A 22461-nucleotide genomic window follows, 5' to 3' on the forward strand; every position below is an offset into this window, starting at 1 on the left:
ATTCTTGTGAATATTATGATAATGATTATGACTTTGCAATATCTAACCTTGATTTTGGTATTAGTTTTGTTTGCCAATTCCAGTGCTACCTTAATACTGTTATAATGGTCGTATAGGTCAGTAAAAGATATGGTGGGATGAGCCAGATCTGGTGGTCTTAACATAAATATTCTTTCCTCATTTATCATGAGATCACATTTATCAGGCTTTATGGGTACATGCTGGTGAGTGCTGGTTCTAAACACACGCATTACACTTGCTGACATGCACTCTGTATGCCATTTATGCACTTCAGTTTAAATAATGATACTTTTGAACCTAATCCACATGGGTAACAAAATTTTTTAGCTTATTTGTTCAGTGATAATTTTGCCATATTTTCTCCTTCATTTTTTTTCAAAAGACACTTGTGCATGTAGAGGCATAATTTCAGAACCATAAATTTTCCACAATTGGCTTAAACATCCTTAAACTTATAAAATAAAAAATAAGAAGGCATGTTCTTGGAACTTATCAAAGGAAAACTTTGTAATAGTCAATTTTCCTGATGATAACCATTGTAAGAGAACCACATTTTTCAAGACCAGAATAGTACACTCTGTGTACAATTAACCTCCAAACAACAACTTCTGTACAACAGTATTTATTCTAGTCCCAAAGGTGGTTCTTGTACAGGTCTTGTTGAACATTATACTGTATGATGTACAGTGGCTACCCTCTTCAGGAGCCTCTCTCTAGCAAAGTCACTTCTTTTATAAGGTCACGATGCCTCACACAAAATAACATACTTGAACTATTTTATCCCTTCACAAAGCCAGTTGCTTTATATAAGGCCCAGGAGTCTGTTCTAGAACTGAGAATATACAGGGAAATTTGTCCTTCTTTTAAGGATTTGTTGAAAATTAGCATAAATTCCACAGTTGCAAATCCTAGAATATACCCTAAAGGCTGCAGTTTTACTGCAGAAATGGTTACCATAGTAATAGGGAATTAGAACTGTATTTTCACAGCTTCGAATGACTAAGTACAGTTTATTCTTATTAATCTGCATTAAATATAAAAGTTACAAAAACGTGAAATCATTGTTATTGTTGGATTATGGAACAGAAGATTCAGTGTAGCAAAATGTTGAATGTGTTTTTTCAAGGATAGCAAGTGCAGACATGGTACAGTCAGATCTGCCTTTCCATAATTAGTCAGCAGATCCAAGTGTTTGTTGTTCATTAATTCAACCCAAGAAAATAGACCCTGATCTACTGACACATTTTGCTGTGATAGATTTGGAACTGAATTGTTTGTTGTTGGGTACTTATTGTACAAGGATGTGTCTTCAAGGACTGTGATTGTTTTATTTTAAAATTAGTGTTGGATGCAAATGTTTGGTGGTCTTTGGCCATGATCAAAGGTCCCCACTGTTATACACTTTTCCAGGGGCTTTGTCCGCACACGTGGCATTAAATAGGATTGAATTGGAACACGAAACTTTATTTCATGTAGAATTTTAATTCCAATGACAAGGATATACAATTTTCCCTCATTTTAATGCTGTCCTTGGTAGACATAGATTATACTGTCTTATAGTGAGACTATCTTATAGTGAGACTATCTTATAATGAGACTACCTTATAATGAGACTGCCTAATAGTGAGACTACCTTATAGTGAGAATGCCTTATAGTGAGACTACCTTATAGTGAGACTACCTTATAGTGAGACTACCTTTTAGTGAGACTGCCTTATAGTGAGACTGCCTTATAGTGAAACTGCCTTATAGTGATACTAACTTATAGTGAGACTGCCTTATAGCGAGACTAGATTATAGTGAGACTACCTTATAAAGAAATGCATGATAATTTTACTACCATTTAATGAAATGAGATCCATGACCAGACCCGCCTTATAACAGAAATCATTATAATGAAGGGCCTTATAGTGAGGGGTGCTGTAATAACAAGGGTCATTACAACAAGGAACTAGGGCATGTGGATATAATGTAAAATTGCTTTTAGAAATTTGCTGAATAAAAGACTGGTGTCCTTTTGAATAGTATATTTATGGAAGAAGGAATTGCTCCACTAATTATAGATACCAGAAGATATATTCTGTTAAAAATGGAACATGGAAAAGACATGAAAAAGGAAATTATGTTTAACTGCTAGCTGATGTGTCAATCCTTTTTTCCATGTACACTGCTCCCTTGATTCTTGAAAGTGATGGGGTCAATAAACATCAACTTTGATATTAGCAAGAAAACAAGATTGTGAGGACCAGACTGAAATATTGGTTTACAGTTGGGGTGGAATGGAGTGTTTGTAACTTTATTTGATACACAACAATTATGATTTCCATTGTCCTACACAAATATTTGTCTAATATATTTGAATATTAGGAGGTTTTATACCTTAAAAAGTCAATTAACATTAATAAATTCATTAGAGACTCTTAAAATAAATCAAGTTAACATATAGTACTCACAAAGTTGTGCATTGTAAAGTTGGAGTTGCCTCTGTGAAGATCTGAGCACACATATTTATGAGCCAACACAGATGAAGAATTTTACTGAATTATAGCCCATATGCAGCAGCATTGTGGGGTTCCTTTATGAAAATCAGGGAAAAATTCTTTGCAAGATTACACAATCTTTAAGAGGAGCAAAGACAAGAATTCAATTCATAATCTTTTGACATTATTTACTGTCAGTTTCTGAACTCTTTCCATGAAAAATATTTTCTTGTAAGTAAAACACCATGCTTGCTTTGTTTGAATGAGATATATTTGTCATTTTTAATAGCAATACCGGTACATATTACATTTCCTGTAATTATTGCATTGCAGTTTTTCTTGAGGTTAATCCCAATCCAAGGAGATTCTCCCCTCTTCCGATTTATAATTGGTGGTCTCGAATAAAATCATGATAACGGTCTGATGCATCAGTCAACTTCCATCATTTGGAATATATTCTTTTTCTTTGAGCTTCCAACAATTCTCAGATGTGTTTTGGGCCCTCAGTGTTTTCATCATATAAGTTGTCTTTTGTCATCTTAACTGTCAATCATATTTGGCATCTAGTGTCAGTCGTATCCTTTTTTGTATTTGATTTCTCTGGAGACCTTTAATAAGTATAATTATTTGTGCCCCTTTTTGTTTAATTTGAGGATGTTGAGTACTGCACAAGCGAAGCAGCGCTGCTTTGTTTCTATTTCTGGTATTGACTGATAGGAGGTTATTACCCATCCAATTCTTGTTCCAGTTAATTGTTTTGGGGGTCCTTTTCTTGTATTTTCTTTCAGCTTTAAAATGCCTTAACGTGTGGATAAATTGGTCATAGAAAAGATGCTTTGGATACGGCGTGTACAAAAGATGCTTGACTTTTTTGTTGCCTTATGTGACTTGGTGGAAAGTTGTTGTGCCTATCAGGCCAGGAAGAAAGGATCCACTTTTTACTCTTCATTGATGGAAAGCTCTGTTTATTTCCAGAACATATCTGGGGCACTTCTGTGATTTAGAGATGTTGCCAGTTCGGATAAGGGATGGATATGTAGCTCTTTCTTGGGTATGGAAGTCCCCCCCCCCATAAGGGTAGCACTACTGATATCTGGAAGGAGGTTTGAGGGAGAGATTTTTGGCACTTTCCAGTGGAGTGAAGTCACATCATCCAGTAGTGAGAACTGCTTCCCCATGTAAGGAAAGAACAAGTCCTATTTTCGTATGAAGGGGATGTTGTTTGTTGAGTGGCTGCCAAATATCCAGACAGGTTTTTGTCAGGAGTTCTGATTCATGTGCTAGAACTTTACCCATTCCTTTAGATGGATGCTTCATATTCAGGCTATTGTGCTCACCTCTGCATGTGGTCTTGGGAAGAATCTCCCCATTATATCAACAATCTAGAGATGTAAGCTGTTCTTTTCCACTTCAGGGGAACATCAACCACTTATGACATTACTACATCATGGTCTCTACTGACAACACGTCATTTGTAGCAGAGCTCGGAAGTTAAGGGGGCATGCATGCTTGAAAGTCTGGAACCTCCACCATTAAACAGCTTAGGAAGAGGTTAGTCTAAGAGTCTACCATATTCCCAGGGAGAGAAGTGTTTTGGTAGACAGCCTGTCAAAAGTGGGATGAGCAGTTCTTATGGTATGGTAGCAGAGACACTTTCATCTGTGGAGAAAGCCAGTAGTAAACTTGTTCACAATGAAGTTGAACAATAAGCTCCTTCATTATGACTCATCAGTGCTTGACCAAAGGGGATGGTCTGTTAATACCTTTAGGCAAAGGTGGGATTGACTACAGGTCTATGCTAGCCCACCTTTCAGAATAATCCCTCAGGTTCTTAACAGAGTCTGGGCCTTGAAGAAGTTACAGCTCATCCTGATATCAAGCTCTAGTGTGGCCCCAGCAATTCTGGTTCAGTGATCTCCTCAACATGTTGGTTGATTATTCCAGGAAAATACCACCGAAGAGGGATCTGCTGTCACAGCACATATTGTCCCTCTTATGCAATAACTACTGGATTCTTCACCCATACGCCTGTCTCACATTAAACAATCTTTCCACCAGGATCGGTTTTCTAGTAAGGTTGCCAAATGCATAACTCAGACTAGGATGATCAGGGCAGACTCCTTTGTCCAGTAAGAGCTTTGTTTCTATCTCTTTGACTGAGGGGGCCCTGAGTGGCTGAGTGGTCTAAAGTGCTCTCCGTTATGGATCACTGCTATCTCACCTCTGTCTGTGTGGGTTTTAAGTCTCGGATTCAGACAAATTAATGTGTGTATGTGAGAAAGCTTGCCAGTAGCTTCTCGTGGGCCAGTGGTTCTTTCCGGGTTTTCCTGGGTTCTTCCGCCACCATTAATACTGGCCGCCATGTATAGCCTATCGTGTGCTGAAAAATGGCGTTAAACCCTACAACAGCAACAACAACATCTCTTTGACTGAAAAGAAAAAAGAAACCATCTTTATCATTAGCAGGGACAAATACAATGGCAGCATGGCAGTGGCCTAATCATAACCAAAATGAAGATTTTGTGTTAAAGTTTTTTTAAATATGACTACCATATATAATGCAGTACTCCCTCATTATAACATTGTCCTTGGGAGCCATGAAGTATACTGCCTTATAGTGGGACCTCCTTATAAAGATATACATTATGCATATAATTCTACCACTTAATGAGGGGTTTCAAGTGGCCAAGTGATCTACAGTGCTTGCCTTTACCAATCACTGACTATCTCAGCTCTGTCCGCATGGATTTGAGTCAAGACTTGGCCAATGTTGATATGTTATAAAACTTGCTAGTAGCTTCCTGTGGGTAGGTGGCTCTTACCAGGGTTTTCCCTGGTTCTTCCTCCAGCAGTTATACTGGCTGCTATGTATAGCCTATTCTGGCTGTGAATGGCATTAAAGCCACAACAACAACAAAAACAACAACAACAACAACAACTACTTAATGAAATCATATCCATGACCATACCCTTAACAGGAACTATGTTATAATGAAGGGTATTGTAGTGAGGGAGTGCTGAACTCTGACCATGTAAGCATCATACTGTCATTGCTTTTATTCATTAAAGTCTGTGGGTAATTAATCATAATGTCTATTACCCAAAAGCTCAGGCCTCACTCCACCTGTAAATACAGCAGTTTTCATTCTTTAGTACAGTGTACTTTCATGGATACTACAAAGGCAAAATTGAAAAATGGTCACTAGGTTATGTGTGTACTGTATTTTGGGTTTTACTGTAGGAAATTCAGATTCAATAATATCCAAAGGTCACAGGTGTCATACCTGCTCAGGCCAACCTGCATTCATGGTCAGTTGCCTTGTTCTGTTGTTGGGAAGGGCAGTTAACTCCCATTACTGCCATTACTTCACCATGATATTGCCAAACAAGGTCCTGAAAGTGCTGTTAAAATAACAAATGACTAACAAAAGCATTTATGAGGAAGAACTAAGCATGATACCATACATACTTTCTTATATGTTGAGTCAAACTTAAGACAGCAAAAATCCTGATCTGTCGTAGCATAATGTGCATGCAGATCAAGTTCTATGTTGTTTGTTCTACTATAATTTCTAACAAACTTCACAGATATAGATTTGTCAGCGCATACTGTGCCAGCAGATCTGGATCTGTGCTATTTGCAGTTGGACTTGTCTTATAAGCGAGTTTATACATTATTGTCAAAACAGTTTTAGAAACCAGGTATACTTGATTAATCCAATTCATATTATTTCAGCTTTCACTGGTGAGGAAAACTACTTCCTGACACCACGTCCAAGGCCGACCTCACCTCCTGTGGATACTGGGATACAAAATGGCTTCTTGTCATATAGAGCACCAAGAGAACCGTAAGTATCCAAACACAGATGCTTACTGATTGATGAATTGCCAATAACTTATATATATTCAATTGTACCCATTAGAATTGCAACTTCCATTACCTTAAGAGTTTTCAAAATGTTTCTCTCTAATTAAATAGTAATTTTTGTGATTTAATTTTTTTATATTTTAGCTGTATAGCAAAAATACCTATAAAATGGGATGACAGATTAATGATCATAGGGATCACTCTGGCATCCATTTGCATGTCTATATGTTTATCTTTACCCTAGATTTGTTAACACCTTTATGATGGGTTGCGGCTGAAAGAATTGATCCAATCAAATTGTTTTTTATATTGCTAAATAAGAGAGATGGGAATAATAATAATTGTTTCTGAAGAAAACAAAACATTGGGCATGCCAGTTCCTCCAATTTTGAAGGTTTTCACACAAGTTTTTCTATTGAAGCAAGAAATGTTGATATCATCACAATTATATTAATTACCAGTTGATTTAGCTTGCTACATGCAGTGACTCATTTATCCAGAAGAAAGCACTTGTTCAGAATACTGTTTTGACTGTAACATGCAAAGGGTTCATGTGGATTGATGGCCATTGACTAGTGATGATGAGCCGGTGATAAAATGGGCAGACTATCAGTTTATTTTTACTAAAACATAGACATAAATGAATCACCACTTATAAAATATTTTTCTATTTTGTATATGTTCAGACATTTATCATTTCATATTCTTTGGTAAATTTCACATGTATTTATTTGCAGTTTGATACCAATTATAATTTTGTTCTTTAAAAGTCACATATGCAGTATCATGGAAGCTTTTTAAATAAAGAAATTTGGTGAGGGACAAACTGCCTAATGTTCTTCATATTTCAATGGATTTTTTGTCTCATCAAGTTTTGTTCCCCACTTTTCATAGAAAATGGGTGTTGTTAACATGAACCTTTCCATTCATCCTTATATTTTCTTCATCCTTCCACCTATATCCATCCCACTTTATTTCCACACTAATTAATATTGTATTTCAATCGGAGTTGGTGTGCCACTTGATATTGATGAGCCCTTGGCAGAGTTGATTTTTAGGCCTCTCTCTTGTTGATTTGCAGAGTTATGTTCTGATGGTCAGAACCATTTCTTTTGCGCACAATAAATCCATTAAGAACATTGCACTTGAGCTAAAATTCATCTTGATATTTATTGAATTTTGATTTTTAGTGCTCTGTGTCATTGTTCAGCAGTGTCATAGTCCTTGATTGTCAGGTTCACCCAGTTTGTTTTCTGCACAATAACTCCCTTAATTATTTTTGTATTTCAACCGAATATTGTTAGCAGCTGCATAATGATATAATATCCCATGATCCTTGACTGTCAGACCCACCCATTTGTTTCTAAACATTTATTCCTTTAATTACCATTAGATTTCAGCTGATTTTGGTATGCAGCATGTTTTTGATGACAGTTCGGTTGTCAAGATTCTGCACCAACGTTTAGTGGAGATATAATCCTCGGATGTCAGACCCACTGTCATATCTGCGTAATAGACAAATTTATACGTGACTAGATACTAATGAGGCTCTGATTGAGTTTAATTGTCAACATTCAACATAATCATTTAGGAGTTGACTCCACACCCTTTCAAGTCTGGCATGACTTGTGATTGAAAGGGTGTGGGGTAAACTGCTCATCAGATCAGCTGAGGTCAGCTACAGTTATTTGCCCTTGGACAGGGCCCTTTACTCCAATTGCCTCAGTACTTGTGTTGCTGTGCCATAAAACACCAAACTAAACCAAACATGATTTAGCAGAGTTATAGAATCTGATTGATGGACATATTCACCTAGTTCTGAATTTTTTTTTTATTTATGTCTGGAATTCAGTCAAATTTGGTAAATTTGCTGATATTGTTTATCAGTGTCCTACATTGTTAAGTGGAATTATTGCCCTTGTTATTGGATCCATTTTTTTAGCACAAAAACCTCTTTTGTATTTTATCCAAATTTGGTATACAGTGTGATACTCAGATGAGATCCTGACTGACGTTATTGGTCAACATTTTACATCAGTAGAGTTACAGCCCTTGATTGTCAGACTCACCTGCTTTTGTTTCTGCACAGGATTAGTAGGCAGCATGAGATTGATGAAATTTTGGCTGACTTGGATTGTAAGCATTGCTTTGTTACATGTTTAGCATTCAGCATGATAATTTTAGCAGACTTATGGCCCCTGATTGTCAGACTCACCTACTTTCTTTTCTTTGCAGCTACATGTATTTTCTTAAGTCCTATTGGATATTATCCAAATTTTTTATGCAACTTTATGTTAATGACACCTTGGCATAGTTTATTTTCATTGCTTAATTTTCATTGTTATTTAGTGAAGTTTGTGGACCCTGACTGGATCTACCCACTTTTGTTTGTACATAGTATTTTCCTGAATTGGATTTCAAGAAAATTGTACATGCAGCATAATATGGATGTAACTTCAGTAACATTTGCTAATCATCTTTCTAAGTCATTGTTTAGTGGTATTGTAGCTGCTGAATCAGTGTTCAAGAAAAATATTTTTAGACACATGCCTATGGGTAAGTGCCTTTAAAAAAAATTACATGCCATGACTCAAATTCCCCTAGCCCTAAATCAAATTTCATGTGCCTGAAATGGCTATATTTGTTTGCTGTTATTTTGACACAACATTGAAATTTGTGCACCTTAATACGAAAAGAAATAAATATTTTACTATATTGACTTGTGTGTTTTATCTGTCAAAACACTTCACAAAAAGCAATTTTTTTTCTCCAGGTTGGTTGACTATTGTCCAAATACTTCAGTGATAAAAGAATTTTTCAGACACATGCCCAAGGCAAGTCTTTTGACTTAAACTCTACTTGCCCAAGAAGGTCTTTTTATACTATTATGTTAACAACCGCCCCCCCCCCGTCAAGAAAAATGAAATTGTCAGTCCCATGTATTTGTGATAATGGTCATTGAACCCTCATTAACATTCTGCTGAAGAGGGGCTCCCAGTCAATGAGGTTTCCAGCAATTTCACAATTTCTGTATGCTTTGGTGGTAAATTCTTAATAATTGTGGGATAGTATCACAACTCTGCTCTTACAGTTCTGTGTGCCTTCAGGTCAATGTACAGTCTGTATTTCATCATGAATAAGTGTTTGGGGGCCTTTGAGTAATTTCATTTTCTGAATGCTGCAGAAATCTCGATGTTTCTTTATCAAAATTGAAAATTAAAGTTGGTGAGGCATTGATATTAGTTTATAAATATTAATCAGTAAAAACATGAGCTTCAATTTCATAATTAATTCATGCAATAGTATTTTGGATTTGTCCAAATTATAAAAAACATACAATCCATATCGATTAGATCAGTGTATTTAAATATAATGTAATGGTCTCAGTTCGTTTAGTGGGTGACAGAAACATTTTATTGAAGGCCTTTATAAGTTGTTAATCACTTAGCTTAATTGTTAAACGGGCATATAGATACTTCCAAATATATTTAACTAGCGCTGCATTACTGAGTTAGCGTTAGCAAGGGACAGCTTATTAATATTCATTTTGTACATAAAGTGAGTGTTAATTATAGGTAACCAATAACAAATGTAGAATAGAAATAGCATTATTTTCCATTCATAGATCACATACTTCATTTTTTGTACATGTAAAGTTTATAGTTTTTGAACAATTAATCAGAGAATTTTCATAATCGGGAGGAATTTACCAAAGAGGCCTAGCAGAGTGGAAAGTATAATCTGAGTAGTGTCTTCAAGAACTTCAAAATTAAATTGCAGCACTTCTTCGGTGGGCTCAAGTTTTTTTAAAAAGGCAAATTAGGCAAATCATTCTTTTGGACAGGCTGATAGGCAACCCTTATGATACAGGAGAAGCCGAATCTAGATTTAGATGAGTCCCAGGTGTTGGGCTGTTGGAATTTGTGAGGTCTGTGAATGTTGGTCTCACATTTTGCATGAAGTTTTATATTAATGAGACCTCACCTGCATTTTATTGATAGTATTCTAGGTCATAAGTAGTGTCTTAATTACAAATGTACCATGACTCATTTATTCTCTCCCATATTGTCAACTAGCCCATAGCTCATTTACTCTATCCTCTGTTGTCAACTAGCCCGTAACTCATTTACTCTATCCCCTATTGTCAACTAGCCCATAGCTCATTTACTCTATCCTCTGTTGTCAACTAGCCCATGACTCATTTACTCTATCCCCTATTGTCCGAACTAGCCCATAGCTCATTTACTCTATCCCCTGTTGTCAACTAGCCCATAACTCATTTACTCTATCCCCTGTTGTCAACTAGCCCATAAATCATTTACTCTATCCCCTGTTGACAACTAGCCCATAACTCATTTACTTTGTCCTCTATTGTCAACCAGCCCATTACTTATTTACTCTATCACTTTTGTCAACTAGCTCTTTCCTGTACAAAACTACACAGCTCAGTTTTCAATGAAAAGTGTTAGACATCAATTGCTGGAATTTGCTTGTTATAATTTGTTCAGCTTTTGCAATATTTTATCAATTTATATTGCTAAAAAATACTACGATCATAACTGTATGTGCAAATTTAATACCATTTTCTGTTTTCACAGCCATTATGAATATCAGAATTCTCAAAAGCAGACAAATTTTGCTTTTCAGGCTACCAGTGATTATAGACTTGAAAACCAGTCAGATTGGTCATTTTAAGGACAAGTCTAGCACAGGGAGACATTTATCATTGCCTCTCATCAAGCCTGATCCGAACACACAGGGACAAGGGGTTGTCAATGGCTATACAACATTACCTCCCTTGAATGGTATTCCAATTGCACCCAGTGAAACAGAGGCTACCAGTGGAATCAGTCATGGTAAAATTTAACAAGTTCAGACTAATTTGAAGTATTAGTTGTGCATTGAGTTTTGATCGATACAGATCACTTGTTATAAGGAAATGTTAAGGGCCAGGTATTGTCAGTTCACTTGTACATTTTGGATAATGATGTGCAACTTCAGGTGCATCAATTGTATTGTTACACACATTTAATGCTATTAAAGCATGTTTACCTGTAATTATTATTGTTTTTGCCAAGCAATATTGCACTTAAAATATTCCATTTACTTGGGACATGGGAACACCATTATACTGAAATGTTCCATTTGATTGAACATGAGAACACTATTACACTGAAATGTTCCATTTGATTGAACATGAGAACACTATTACACTGAAATGTTCCATTTGATTGAACATGAGAACACTATTACACTGAAATGTTCCATTTGATTGAATTTGAGAACACTATTACACTGAAATGTTCCATTTAATTGAACATGAGAACACTATTACACTGAAATGTTCCATTTATTGAACATGAGAACACTATTACACTGAAATGTTCCATTTGATTGAACATGAGAACACTATTACACTGAAATGTTCCATTTAATTGAACATGAGAACACTATTACACTGAAATGTTCCATTTACTTAGGACCATTCTGGTAGTCTAGTGGTTAGAGCGTCCACCTCGGATGCGGGAGGTTGTGGGTTCAATCCCCGGCTGAGTCATACCAAAGACTTACAAAAATGGTACTAATAGCTGCCTCGCTTGACGCTCAGCATTAAGAGGTTAGTGTTAGGACTGGTTGGCCCGGTGTCAGGATAATGTGACTGGGTGGGACATCGTGCTACATGTCTGCGGCATGATGCCCCAGTGCTAGACATCACTATAAACTGCCACAGAGCAGACATCGTAGCGATATGACTGAAAAGATGTTAAAGCTACGTTAAAAATCCAAATCACATCACATCTTATCCATTTACTTAGGACATGGGAACATTATTACACTGACATGTTCCATTTAATTGAACATGAGAACACTATTACATTGAAATTTTACATTTACTTGGAACAGGAGAACACTATTACATTAAAATGTTCCATTTACTTAGAACATGCGATCACTATAACACTGAAATGTTCCATTTACTTAGAATATAGGAACTTTATTACAATGAAATGTTCACCAACAACTTACAAAAATGGTACTAACAGCTGCCTCACTTGGCGCTCAGCATTAAGAGGTTAGTGTTAGGACTGGTCAGCCTGGTGTCAGGATAATGTGACTGGTGGGACATCATGCTATGTGTCTGCGTCATGATGCCCCAGCATTACATATCACTATAAACTGCCACACTACAGACATCGAAGCAATACGACTGAAAAACTGTTAAAGTGACATTGAAAATCCTAATTACACACACAATGAAATGTTCCATTTACTTAGGACAAAGGAATACTATTATGGTGAAATGTTCAGTTTAATTAGGACATGGGAATACTATTTCACTGAAATGTTCAATTAACTTAGAACATAGGAACACTATTACAATGAAGTGTTCCATTAATTAGGACATGGCAACACTATTACAATGAAATGTTCAATTTACTTGGGACATGGGTGCACTATTACACTGAAATGTTCCATTTTATTAGGACATTGGAATACAGTTAAACTGTGTTAAACTGAAATTGCACTAATTCCTCAAAAAAAGAAATTTTAAATGCCACGTTATTGATATTACATGGCAATGCATATGTACAACCGAATATCATTTGCACTTATACAAAATATTGGAATGCTACATACATGGCTGTGTCTGTGTACAACCCATATCATTTGTACTAATACAAATATTGGTGGGGCCCCGAGTGGCCGAGTGGTCTAAAGCGCTCTCCGTTATGGATCAGTGCTATCTCACCTCTGTCTGCTTGGGTTCGAGTCTAGGATTCAGCCAATTTGGGTATGTGAGAAAGCTTGCCATTAGCTTCTCGTGGGTCGGTGGTTCTTCCCGGGTTTTTTCCCGGGTTCTTCCTCCACCATTAATACTGGCCGCCATACATAGCCTATCGTGTGCTGAAAAATGGCGTTAAACCCAACAACAAAAACAACAACAACAACAAATATTGGCCCCCAATATGCATATCAATGTCTATGTACAACCCATATCATTTATACTAATAAAAATATTGTCATACTACATACATAGCAATGTCTTTGTATAACCCATATCATTTGTACTAATAAAAATATTGGCATACTACATACATAGCAATGTCTTTGTATAACCCATATCATTTGTACTAATAAAAATATTGGCATACTACATACATAGCAATGTCTTTGTATAACCCATATCATTTGTACTAATAAAAATATTGGCATACTACATACATAGCAATGTCTATGTACAACCCATATCATTTGTACTAATAAAAATATTGGCATACTACATGCATAGCAATGTCTGTGTACAACCCATATCATTTGTACTAATACAAATATTGGCATACTACATGCATAGTAATGTCTATGTACAACCCATATCATTTGTACTAATAAAAATATTGGCATACTACATACATAGCAATGTCTATGTATAACCCATATCATTTGTACTAATAAAAATATTTGCATACTACATACATAGCAATGTCTATGTATAACCCATATCATTTGTACAAATAGAAATTGGCACCCAACATGCATAGCAGTGTCTATGTACAACCCAGTATCATTTGTACTAATAAAACATATTGGAATGCTACATACATGGCTATGTCTGTGTACAACCCAGTACCAGTATTATTTGTACTAATAAAAATATTGGCACCCAACATGCAGAGCAATGTCTATGTACAACCCAGTAACATTTGTACTGATAGAAATATTGGCATACTACATGCAAGGCAATGAGTAAGTACAATCTAGTATCATTTGGAAAAAATACTGGTATGTAACATAAAGATTAAGAAAAAAATTGGAAAGAGTAAAGACAAGACATTGTATCTTTTAATAGAACTCATAAGTTTAGTTTTTAATTTATTACTTCAGATTTTTTGGAACAATCCACATATAATGAAAAGCAACAACTTAGAAGTTGTGTTGTGTGTGATTTTAATAACAAATTAGACAGACTCTAAAAATATGGATGTTACTGTGGTATTGATACCTTTCATGTATTCTAATTAGCTGAGACAATTAATCTGTTTATTAGCTTGTTTTAAGCCAAAGGACAATTAAGTTCTCACTAGTTCTTAAAATAAACCCAGCTTAGCCACTGAGTAATCACTGACAGATTCTCACAAGCTGGCTTGTGGTTATTGCCTTGACAGTCGTTCTAATAGAAGAGGGTATATTACATGTATAATGATTACAATGAAAATGAATTAAAAAGTAAAATTAAAACATATATTTTAGTTGACAATACTTCTTTAATTTGTAACCACCATTAGACCTTTCCCAATACTGTTTAAGTTTGATATTTTGTTATGTACACCACTCCCTCGATAACTCACGCACATTGGGGTCCAGAAACATCAACCACACTATAAGTGAGGCACGAGTTATCGAGGGACCTATAAAATAAGCCCAAAACCAATAAAGTGATTAACGACATAACGAAGAAAGGGGGGGGGGTAGGCAGATTATACTGTTGAATACTCACTTTATAATCGTTCTGCGATTAACTGTTAACAAATATCTCTTCATAACAGTGTACTTTATTATTTCCTCATAGGACAATATTAATTTCAGGATAAATTACAGTATATTGAGGCGATCATCAAAAACATTATTCCACGTGGTTTCCGTTTGCTTAACATGTGTACCACTTCACACATTGTGTACTACATCACTAATTTTTATGTTGAATTGGATACATTCTAGTTTTATTGTTTGATCCAAATTAGACGTTTTTTTTATATACAAAAGATCGACTCTTTTTGAGAAACAGTGTCGATCAAACGATAGATAGATAGATTTGAATGCGATAGAAGTAAAATGGAAAACAAAAAAAACAAGGGTTAATCAGTACTAACATATTTAATTGGTCTACAAATTTAAAACAACGTAAATTAGAACAAGTTAATACTTGCCGTTTGTGCCATGCTTGACAAATATCAATTCACTTTTTGAAAAAATCAGTTATTTTTTTTTGTGTGTTACTCCTTGGTTTTTCTGCCGCCGAGCAAAATCCCTCAGATTTCTCAACTGCATGAGCTTTACGTAGTCAACATTTTGGGTCTCCAGCCACCTTATGGCAATATCAAAATATTTGATTGCTTCCTGTGCAGAGGGGTGGGGGTGCAACATCTGCGTCTGCATCACTTTCAACACTTGTGTTACTCCAGTTAGAATCATCTTCTGCTGCAAATTTTTTCGCTATAGAAATAATTATAGTTTCATCTGACATGTATTCAGCTGTGGGGCAATCATTGTCAGCACAAATCCACTCCTCCATATCATCAAGAGAAACGCCCATCTCAGGACCATGAGTCTGTATGAATTTCTCCCAAACAGCCTCGGCATTAATGACATCAGTTTCAATGAAACATTCGAAGTCACTATCATCATCGTTGTCTCTGTTACTGTTTTGCTTTATGTCAAAGGCAGCTCCAAGACTCTTAATCCAGCACCCGAGGTCTCTTGTAATCGATTTTTTTTTTTAATGCAACAAACACTTCCCCAAGTTGTTGATCAAAACAAAGCTGGCATGTACATGTAATTAGGTTCTCACAGAAGTACTCACGGGTTTCGATGTGACGGTCGATTGACTCTTTTCATGTTTTCAATGAACAGAATATGTTGTGATTATAATGTTTACACTGAAATGGAATTAAAGGATTAGAACGTGACTTTCACACAGGAAGACGTTTAATTGGTGTTTATTTCATTCTCTGTTGCCACCTGTTAGCATTTACCAGAAGTTTTCATTGATCGCTATTTCACCAGACTGTTTATTTACAGTATACTGACAACTATTTATCATAAAAACTTACATAATATATGATATCTTTAAACAGAGGTCTCGCTAGGATTTTAAAACTGGGTCTTTCTGCCTCTGAATTCAGTCACTAAATATCAGTACATTTTCTCACTCGGCCGCCAGTCAAAGCTTTTGAACTAGCCACCTAGCTGTTGCATCACATTCTTTTTTTTTTTTAATGTCCTCTTATAAAATGGCAACAGTACATCAAAGAGTCTTTCAGTCACTGAATTCGGTCATTGTAAATATCAGCACAGTTAACTGATCAACACATTTTCCCACAAAGCAGGTGGCTGAAACAGGACCGGCAAATCTTTGAATTTTCCCGCGCACCTATTACATGTGTACGGAGGACTCCCGCCTCAGTGATTTTCTGCGTCCCAGATCAAAAATTGGCATCCAAATACGTGTAATTAATCGTTTTCGAGATCTCTGAAATTAATTCTTCTTTAGAACTTGCAAATTTCAAAATATGGATTATATTTTTACGGGCATTAATCACCATTTTCGATGATAAAACGAGCAATGTATCAAGGTTTAATTTATCAATTCTTATCGTAGTTTTTTCATGTTCAGCATATTTTAAAGATATTTTAAATACATTTTCTCTGGAAAAAATTGGGAGCCAAGACGGACACCGCGTTATAAGTGGGATCGCGAGTTATCTGGGCGCGAGTTATCGAGGGAGCGGTGTAGTGTGTTATTTATTGAGAATATTGTTTTTGTAGAAAGAGTCTTTCATATTATATAATTTCTTATTTAAATTTATAAATTTAGTCATGTTGATTACAAGCAAATGTACACTCACTCCCAACAGGAATAAAACCTGAAATATATAGTTTTCTTTAAAAAGATTTGGTTGCAATTTTTAAATGCTAAGCAAATGAGCCCGTCTTTTACCTTTTTTGTAAGATGAAAGATAATGGATCCACGCCAACTTTCACATTTGAGGCAGATTCACAAGTTACCAGGAAAGTCAAAATTGAGGTAGTGGTATGTCATGTGATTAATGTGAGGCATTTGCCTACTGTCCTAAACTTCTCTCCAGGCACACAATGCCACTCTCTGTTCAGACCATTTCCTACTGTCCTGAACTTTTCTCCTGTACACAGTGCCACTCTCTGTTCAGACCATTTCCTACTGTCTTCAACTTTTCTCTGGCACTTTGAACCATTCTCTTCTCAGACCATTTCCTACTTTGCTAAACTTCTTTCCAGTCACTCAGTGCCACTCTCTGTTCAGACCATTTCCTACTGTCCTAAACTTTTTTCCAGGCACTGAGTGCCAGTGTCTAATAAGACCATTTCCTACTGTCCTAAACTTCTCCCTGGCCCACAGTGCCACTCTCTTCTCATACCATTTCCTACTGTCCTAAACTTCTCTCCAGGCACTCAGTGCCACTCTCTGTTCAGACCATTTCCTACTGTTCTAAACTTCTCTTCAGGCAGACAGTGCCACTCCTTTCACAGACCATTTCCAACTGTCCTTAATTTTTCTCCAGGCACCCAGTGTCACAATCTGCTCAGACCATTTCCTACTGTCCTAAACTTCTGTCTGGCACACAGTGCCACTCTCTGCTCAGACCATTTCCTACTGTCCTAAACTTCTCCAGGCACCCAGTGCCACTCTCTGCTCAGACCATTTCCAACTCTCCTTAACTTCTCTCCAGGCACACAGTACCACTCTTGGCCCAGACCATTTCCTACTGTCCTAAACTTTTCTCCAGGCACATGGGGCCACTCTCTTCACAGACTTTTTCCTACTGCCTAAACTTCTCTCCTTGCACACAATGCCATCAATCTCAGTTGCTGGACTTGTCTCTTTAAGGAGAAATTAAAAATAGTTCCTGTAGCCAATTGCTCCACTAAAGGCCTCTCATTTTGTCATAGCAATTGGGAATACTGTTTTAGAGAAACAAACTCAAACTCAACACTTAATAGGGATTTATGGAGTTTATTACTTCTTGATCAAGGTAAAACTGTCATCTCTCTCTATATGTTACAAGCTTTTGATCACAGTTTTGTAGCGTGATGTCCAGGATAGCATCAAATTTCACATCTGGTTCAACTTAGTCATGTTTTGCAGTGGGCCTAGTGATTTACAAACTATCTCATGGTTATAAAACTATTTCAGATAACATTTCATGTCCATTAAAACAAGACAAATTCGGAGATTAAAAATTTCCAGGTGATTTGTATTGTAAGTTACATTGGCAGCTATTGTGACTTATTTTCATAATTTACTAACAACAGCGACCCACTTTTAGACAGATTGATTTAGTATTAAATCAGCATTATATTATTTGCTTCGAGAAGTTTGGAAATTATTCAGTAAAATATTTCAAGATAATTGGTTCCCATTAAAAACAAGACTTGGGTTGATTGAGAGCAAAGTCTGGAATGGAACATTTGATATAGTGTGGCCAAATAATGGTAAACCAAACAAGTCAACATGTCGTTGCTTTTATGGACCTAAGTTATGGTGACTTAAAAGTTGGGAAAGTCTAGGGCCAGTCTGTACTAAGAATGAAATGAGAGGATTCATTATTATAGTTATAAGTGGAATATGGAATTAGACAATTGCTGTATATTCATTAACGACCAGTATATAAAAGCAAGGATTATAATCTTTGTCTTTGAATAATATTATACAGCTATTATCAATAAAACATTAATTATGCTTTTTAATATTAGTAATAATAGGATTCTGTAACATCTTTACCATAATGACTGTAAGACTTGGAACGTAACGAAATAATAATGTTTTTCATGTCCCAAGATTTATGTGCATTTAAAAATAATAGCATTTTCTGTGTCCCAAAACTTACAGATGCAAAAAATGTCTAGACAATATTGGCAAGATCGCCATACTGCACACCAGCTCATGTTTATTTACAATGTCAAGAAACAGTTATAAACTACTCTAGTTGTGTTTATGTTATTATTTTGCATGTGCATATTTTCTGATTTTTCCAACATGAAATAAAATAAAATTAAATAAAAACTTGAATAATTCACTGGACATTTAGAGTTTTCTGGACAACTGGTACTATAATATAGTGTACAGACCAGTACTTAAACAATGTAAATTGTACATCCTTGTTTATTTCCAAAAATACTAGATGCAGATTTTTGCTTTATTCATCATAATTTTTATCAAATTTCATTCTTCCAAATCACATTGATAAAAGATGTCAGTTACTATTTTATTTATTTTGATCCACTCTCTCAAGAGTTAATGTTTTTCAGAGATATAAGCAATCCATCAGTGGGATGTAAATCATATGAAATGACACACATCTTTAATTATACAAGGCATACAGTATATTTACAACACTGATTATCGTTGATACATTTTAGTTTTGTATTTCAATGTGCCAAAACACACATTTGTAACTTTCAACACAGTATTCATTCCACCTTTAATTTTGGACAGCTAGTTTTCTCAGTGTTTCGATTTGTTTATAATTGGCAGATCTGACTTTTGTTTTCTGACAGGAGACCAGGTAATTGTTTGATCTATGAAACTGACATGGGAAGAGGGGATTTTTGTCAGGCAGCAATGCCGGTAACCTTTTGTTCTACAACATTAATCCACATAAATTAACTGTTGGAAAATTTAAAGTGGGTTGAGCAGGATGAGATGCCCTGCATAATAGTGGTACTAAATTATTTGGTGCAAACAGATGAAAATTAAATATATTTTAAATTTTTTAACAACAATCATATCAATTTGTATCATTCCCATGTAATAATTCATGATGATAGTTCTTAACAACCGCAGTCACTTTTTTAAAATGTCATTATGATTGAGAAAATACATTGATTGATTAGTAGAAAAAATATTGAAGTTGTCCCCAGACTGATAGTACATGAAAAAATTGATTTAATTTTCTGTCCCAACACATATAGTCATAAAAAATTATTTTTAATAATAATTTAGGGTGTCCTAAGACTTAGAGTGCCCAAAGACTTAAAGTCATTATGGTAGATATGTTTTTCTTTTGCCGTTTTACATGTCTAGAAAAGTTCTTCAAATTGAGATAAAGAAAAGACTTTTAATTTATTTTTAAAACTTTAATTTAGAAATAACTTGTGAGACAAGCAGGGGTAAGTTTTCACTGTATAATAGTTGTTTTGCTCAGGTTTTCTTCAACAGAGTAACAACTAACATCAACATCTAAACCCTTGGAATACACGATGTCATTAAAGTGGTTTTTATATTATCATGGTGGAATACATAACATTTCATTTTCAAGGTATTAGGGTGAATCCTGTTCAAACATCTTGTTTGAATAGTGGTTTCTGATTACAATTTCCTTACTAAATCCAGAAATAATCTGACATCGCATCTATCATTCACCTAGTTTATTCAGTGACTATATATCAGTTTGATGGAATAATCTATTCAGGGCTTTTGCTAAAGGGATCAACACATTGAAGTGACAAATTTTACTTTCCTTTTTCATTCCAATTTATGAGAGAGTGTATGTCACCCAGCTCTCCATAATGTCTTAACCATTATTAAGAGCTATCCCATACAATCTCTACCTGAATAGAAATGTCACATTTTTTCAGAAATTGATCATAGACCCATGGGGAAATCTTAGAGTATTGGTTACTTTTTTCAGTGTGACCCTTTTTTTTAATTGTGATTAATTTGAAATATCAGGTTGTTTGGTAAGTAGGTGTTATCAATAGAGTGCATTTATTGGTCTGATCCCTGTCACTAGCTGCAAAATAGAACCAAAGTTTTGCTGTAGATTAGTGCAAAGTGCTTATTAACTGTCTATATAGATTTTCCAGCTCTGAGTAAATGTATCACATTGTAAATTAACTTGAATTTGCTTGAGTAGATATCGTGTACGGTGTTATGTAGACCGTTTTATTAAACCAGTCTTCTTGACAAATGGTTTAAACCATGTATGGTCATTATTTTATATGGTGAATTTCTCAGACTTAATTTTGTTTAAGAAGAAAAAAAAATACTTTGTTTATCATGCTTTCAGACCAGTGATGAGACTCTATTTGTTATAGTTTAATATTAAATTTAGATTTTTATGTTCAGCAATTCCAGTGTGTGAATATACAATTCAAGTATAACATTGACCATACCAATTTCATGTTCAACAATTACTCCAGTGTGAGTACACAATTCAGTTTATTCATTATGTAAATAGGCAGTACCTTAGTTTATTTTTGAAGTAATCTCATGTGGAGGGCATTTCTTATAAATGCTTTCGAACAATCAAATAGTTTTCATTCTCAACATATTGAAAAAATGTCAATGATTTCTTTGAAGATGGCTAAGAAGATATTGTCAGAAGTGCTTTCAAAGAATCAGGGAATAAAAAGAATGTGTAGCAGTTATTTATCTACCTTACCTTCATGATAGAAAAACCTATGGGATATTTGACCTCGGGAGAAGTGTTTGCTTGGACTCCTGCAGTGAAACTTGTTAGCGTGTGGTTATGGTTGACGAATTAAAGGAGAAAAACCAAAGCTTGTGGCAGCAAATATAACATTTTAAGAATTCAAAATTATGATTTATGACAGCTATAAGAATCTCTCACTTGCATTTGATTCCCACAAAAATGTTTAATTCATTAACTATTGTATGTTAGAAATTCATCCTTATTGTTGTAGCATGAGAGATTCATCTATTTAATAAGTTCATAATGCCATTTGCCAAGTTAGCTTTAGTTTCAAGTAAATGTGTAATACAGTATTGAAATTTGCAGTGTAAATACATTCATATCTTTGCTTCTATTAAAGACCAGAAGCGTAAAATAATGCCAGAAGTAGCTATTTGCCTGTTCAGCTCTACTAGACAGGTTGTAAAATGTTGATGGTCTTCTAATGAAACTTTTAAGACCTCGGTGTTTTGGGTTGTTAAATTATTGTTAGTCAGAATAATCTGACAATCCTTAGTCTTTTTAGTTTGACCTTGTAATAATGGTAAATTTCAGGCAAGTTAGACTGTGCTTAAAATTCCTCTCAGACTTGTCTTTTACATAGATCAGATATTTGTTTCTTTTTTCTTTTTACCTGTATCTTATATTTTATTCATACCTTTTAAAGAATTTACCATCTTTACCTTTTTTCTTTTTTTTTATATTTTACCTATATCTTTTATTTTATACATACCTTTTGAAGAATTTACCATCTTTATATTTTATCCTGTGTTTAATGATTTTGGTAGTGTTTATTTTCCCACAGATTTGAGCAAGTTTTTACATTTTCATTTATTCAGCATAACGTTTACTTTTTAGTCAG

At 35.1% G+C, this 22461-nt stretch overlaps 1 protein-coding gene across 1 annotated transcript in view; it reads left to right on the forward strand.

Annotated features, from left to right (window-relative positions):
* LOC149802202 (uncharacterized) overlaps positions 1 to 22461 on the forward strand; it is a 104336-nt gene that overhangs the window by 53810 nt on the left and 28065 nt on the right. The window contains exons 4-5 of the mRNA XM_089956906.1: positions 6238 to 6349; positions 11017 to 11225. Of these exons, the coding sequence (XP_089813032.1) occupies positions 6238 to 6349; positions 11017 to 11225 (321 nt within the window). The remainder of the gene's footprint in view (positions 1 to 6237; positions 6350 to 11016; positions 11226 to 22461) is intronic.

Source organism: Sinohyriopsis cumingii, chromosome 4, assembly GCF_028554795.1.
Source record: "Sinohyriopsis cumingii isolate HCF-2022 chromosome 4, ASM2855479v2, whole genome shotgun sequence".
Taxonomy (NCBI): Eukaryota; Metazoa; Mollusca; class Bivalvia; order Unionida; family Unionidae; genus Sinohyriopsis; species Sinohyriopsis cumingii.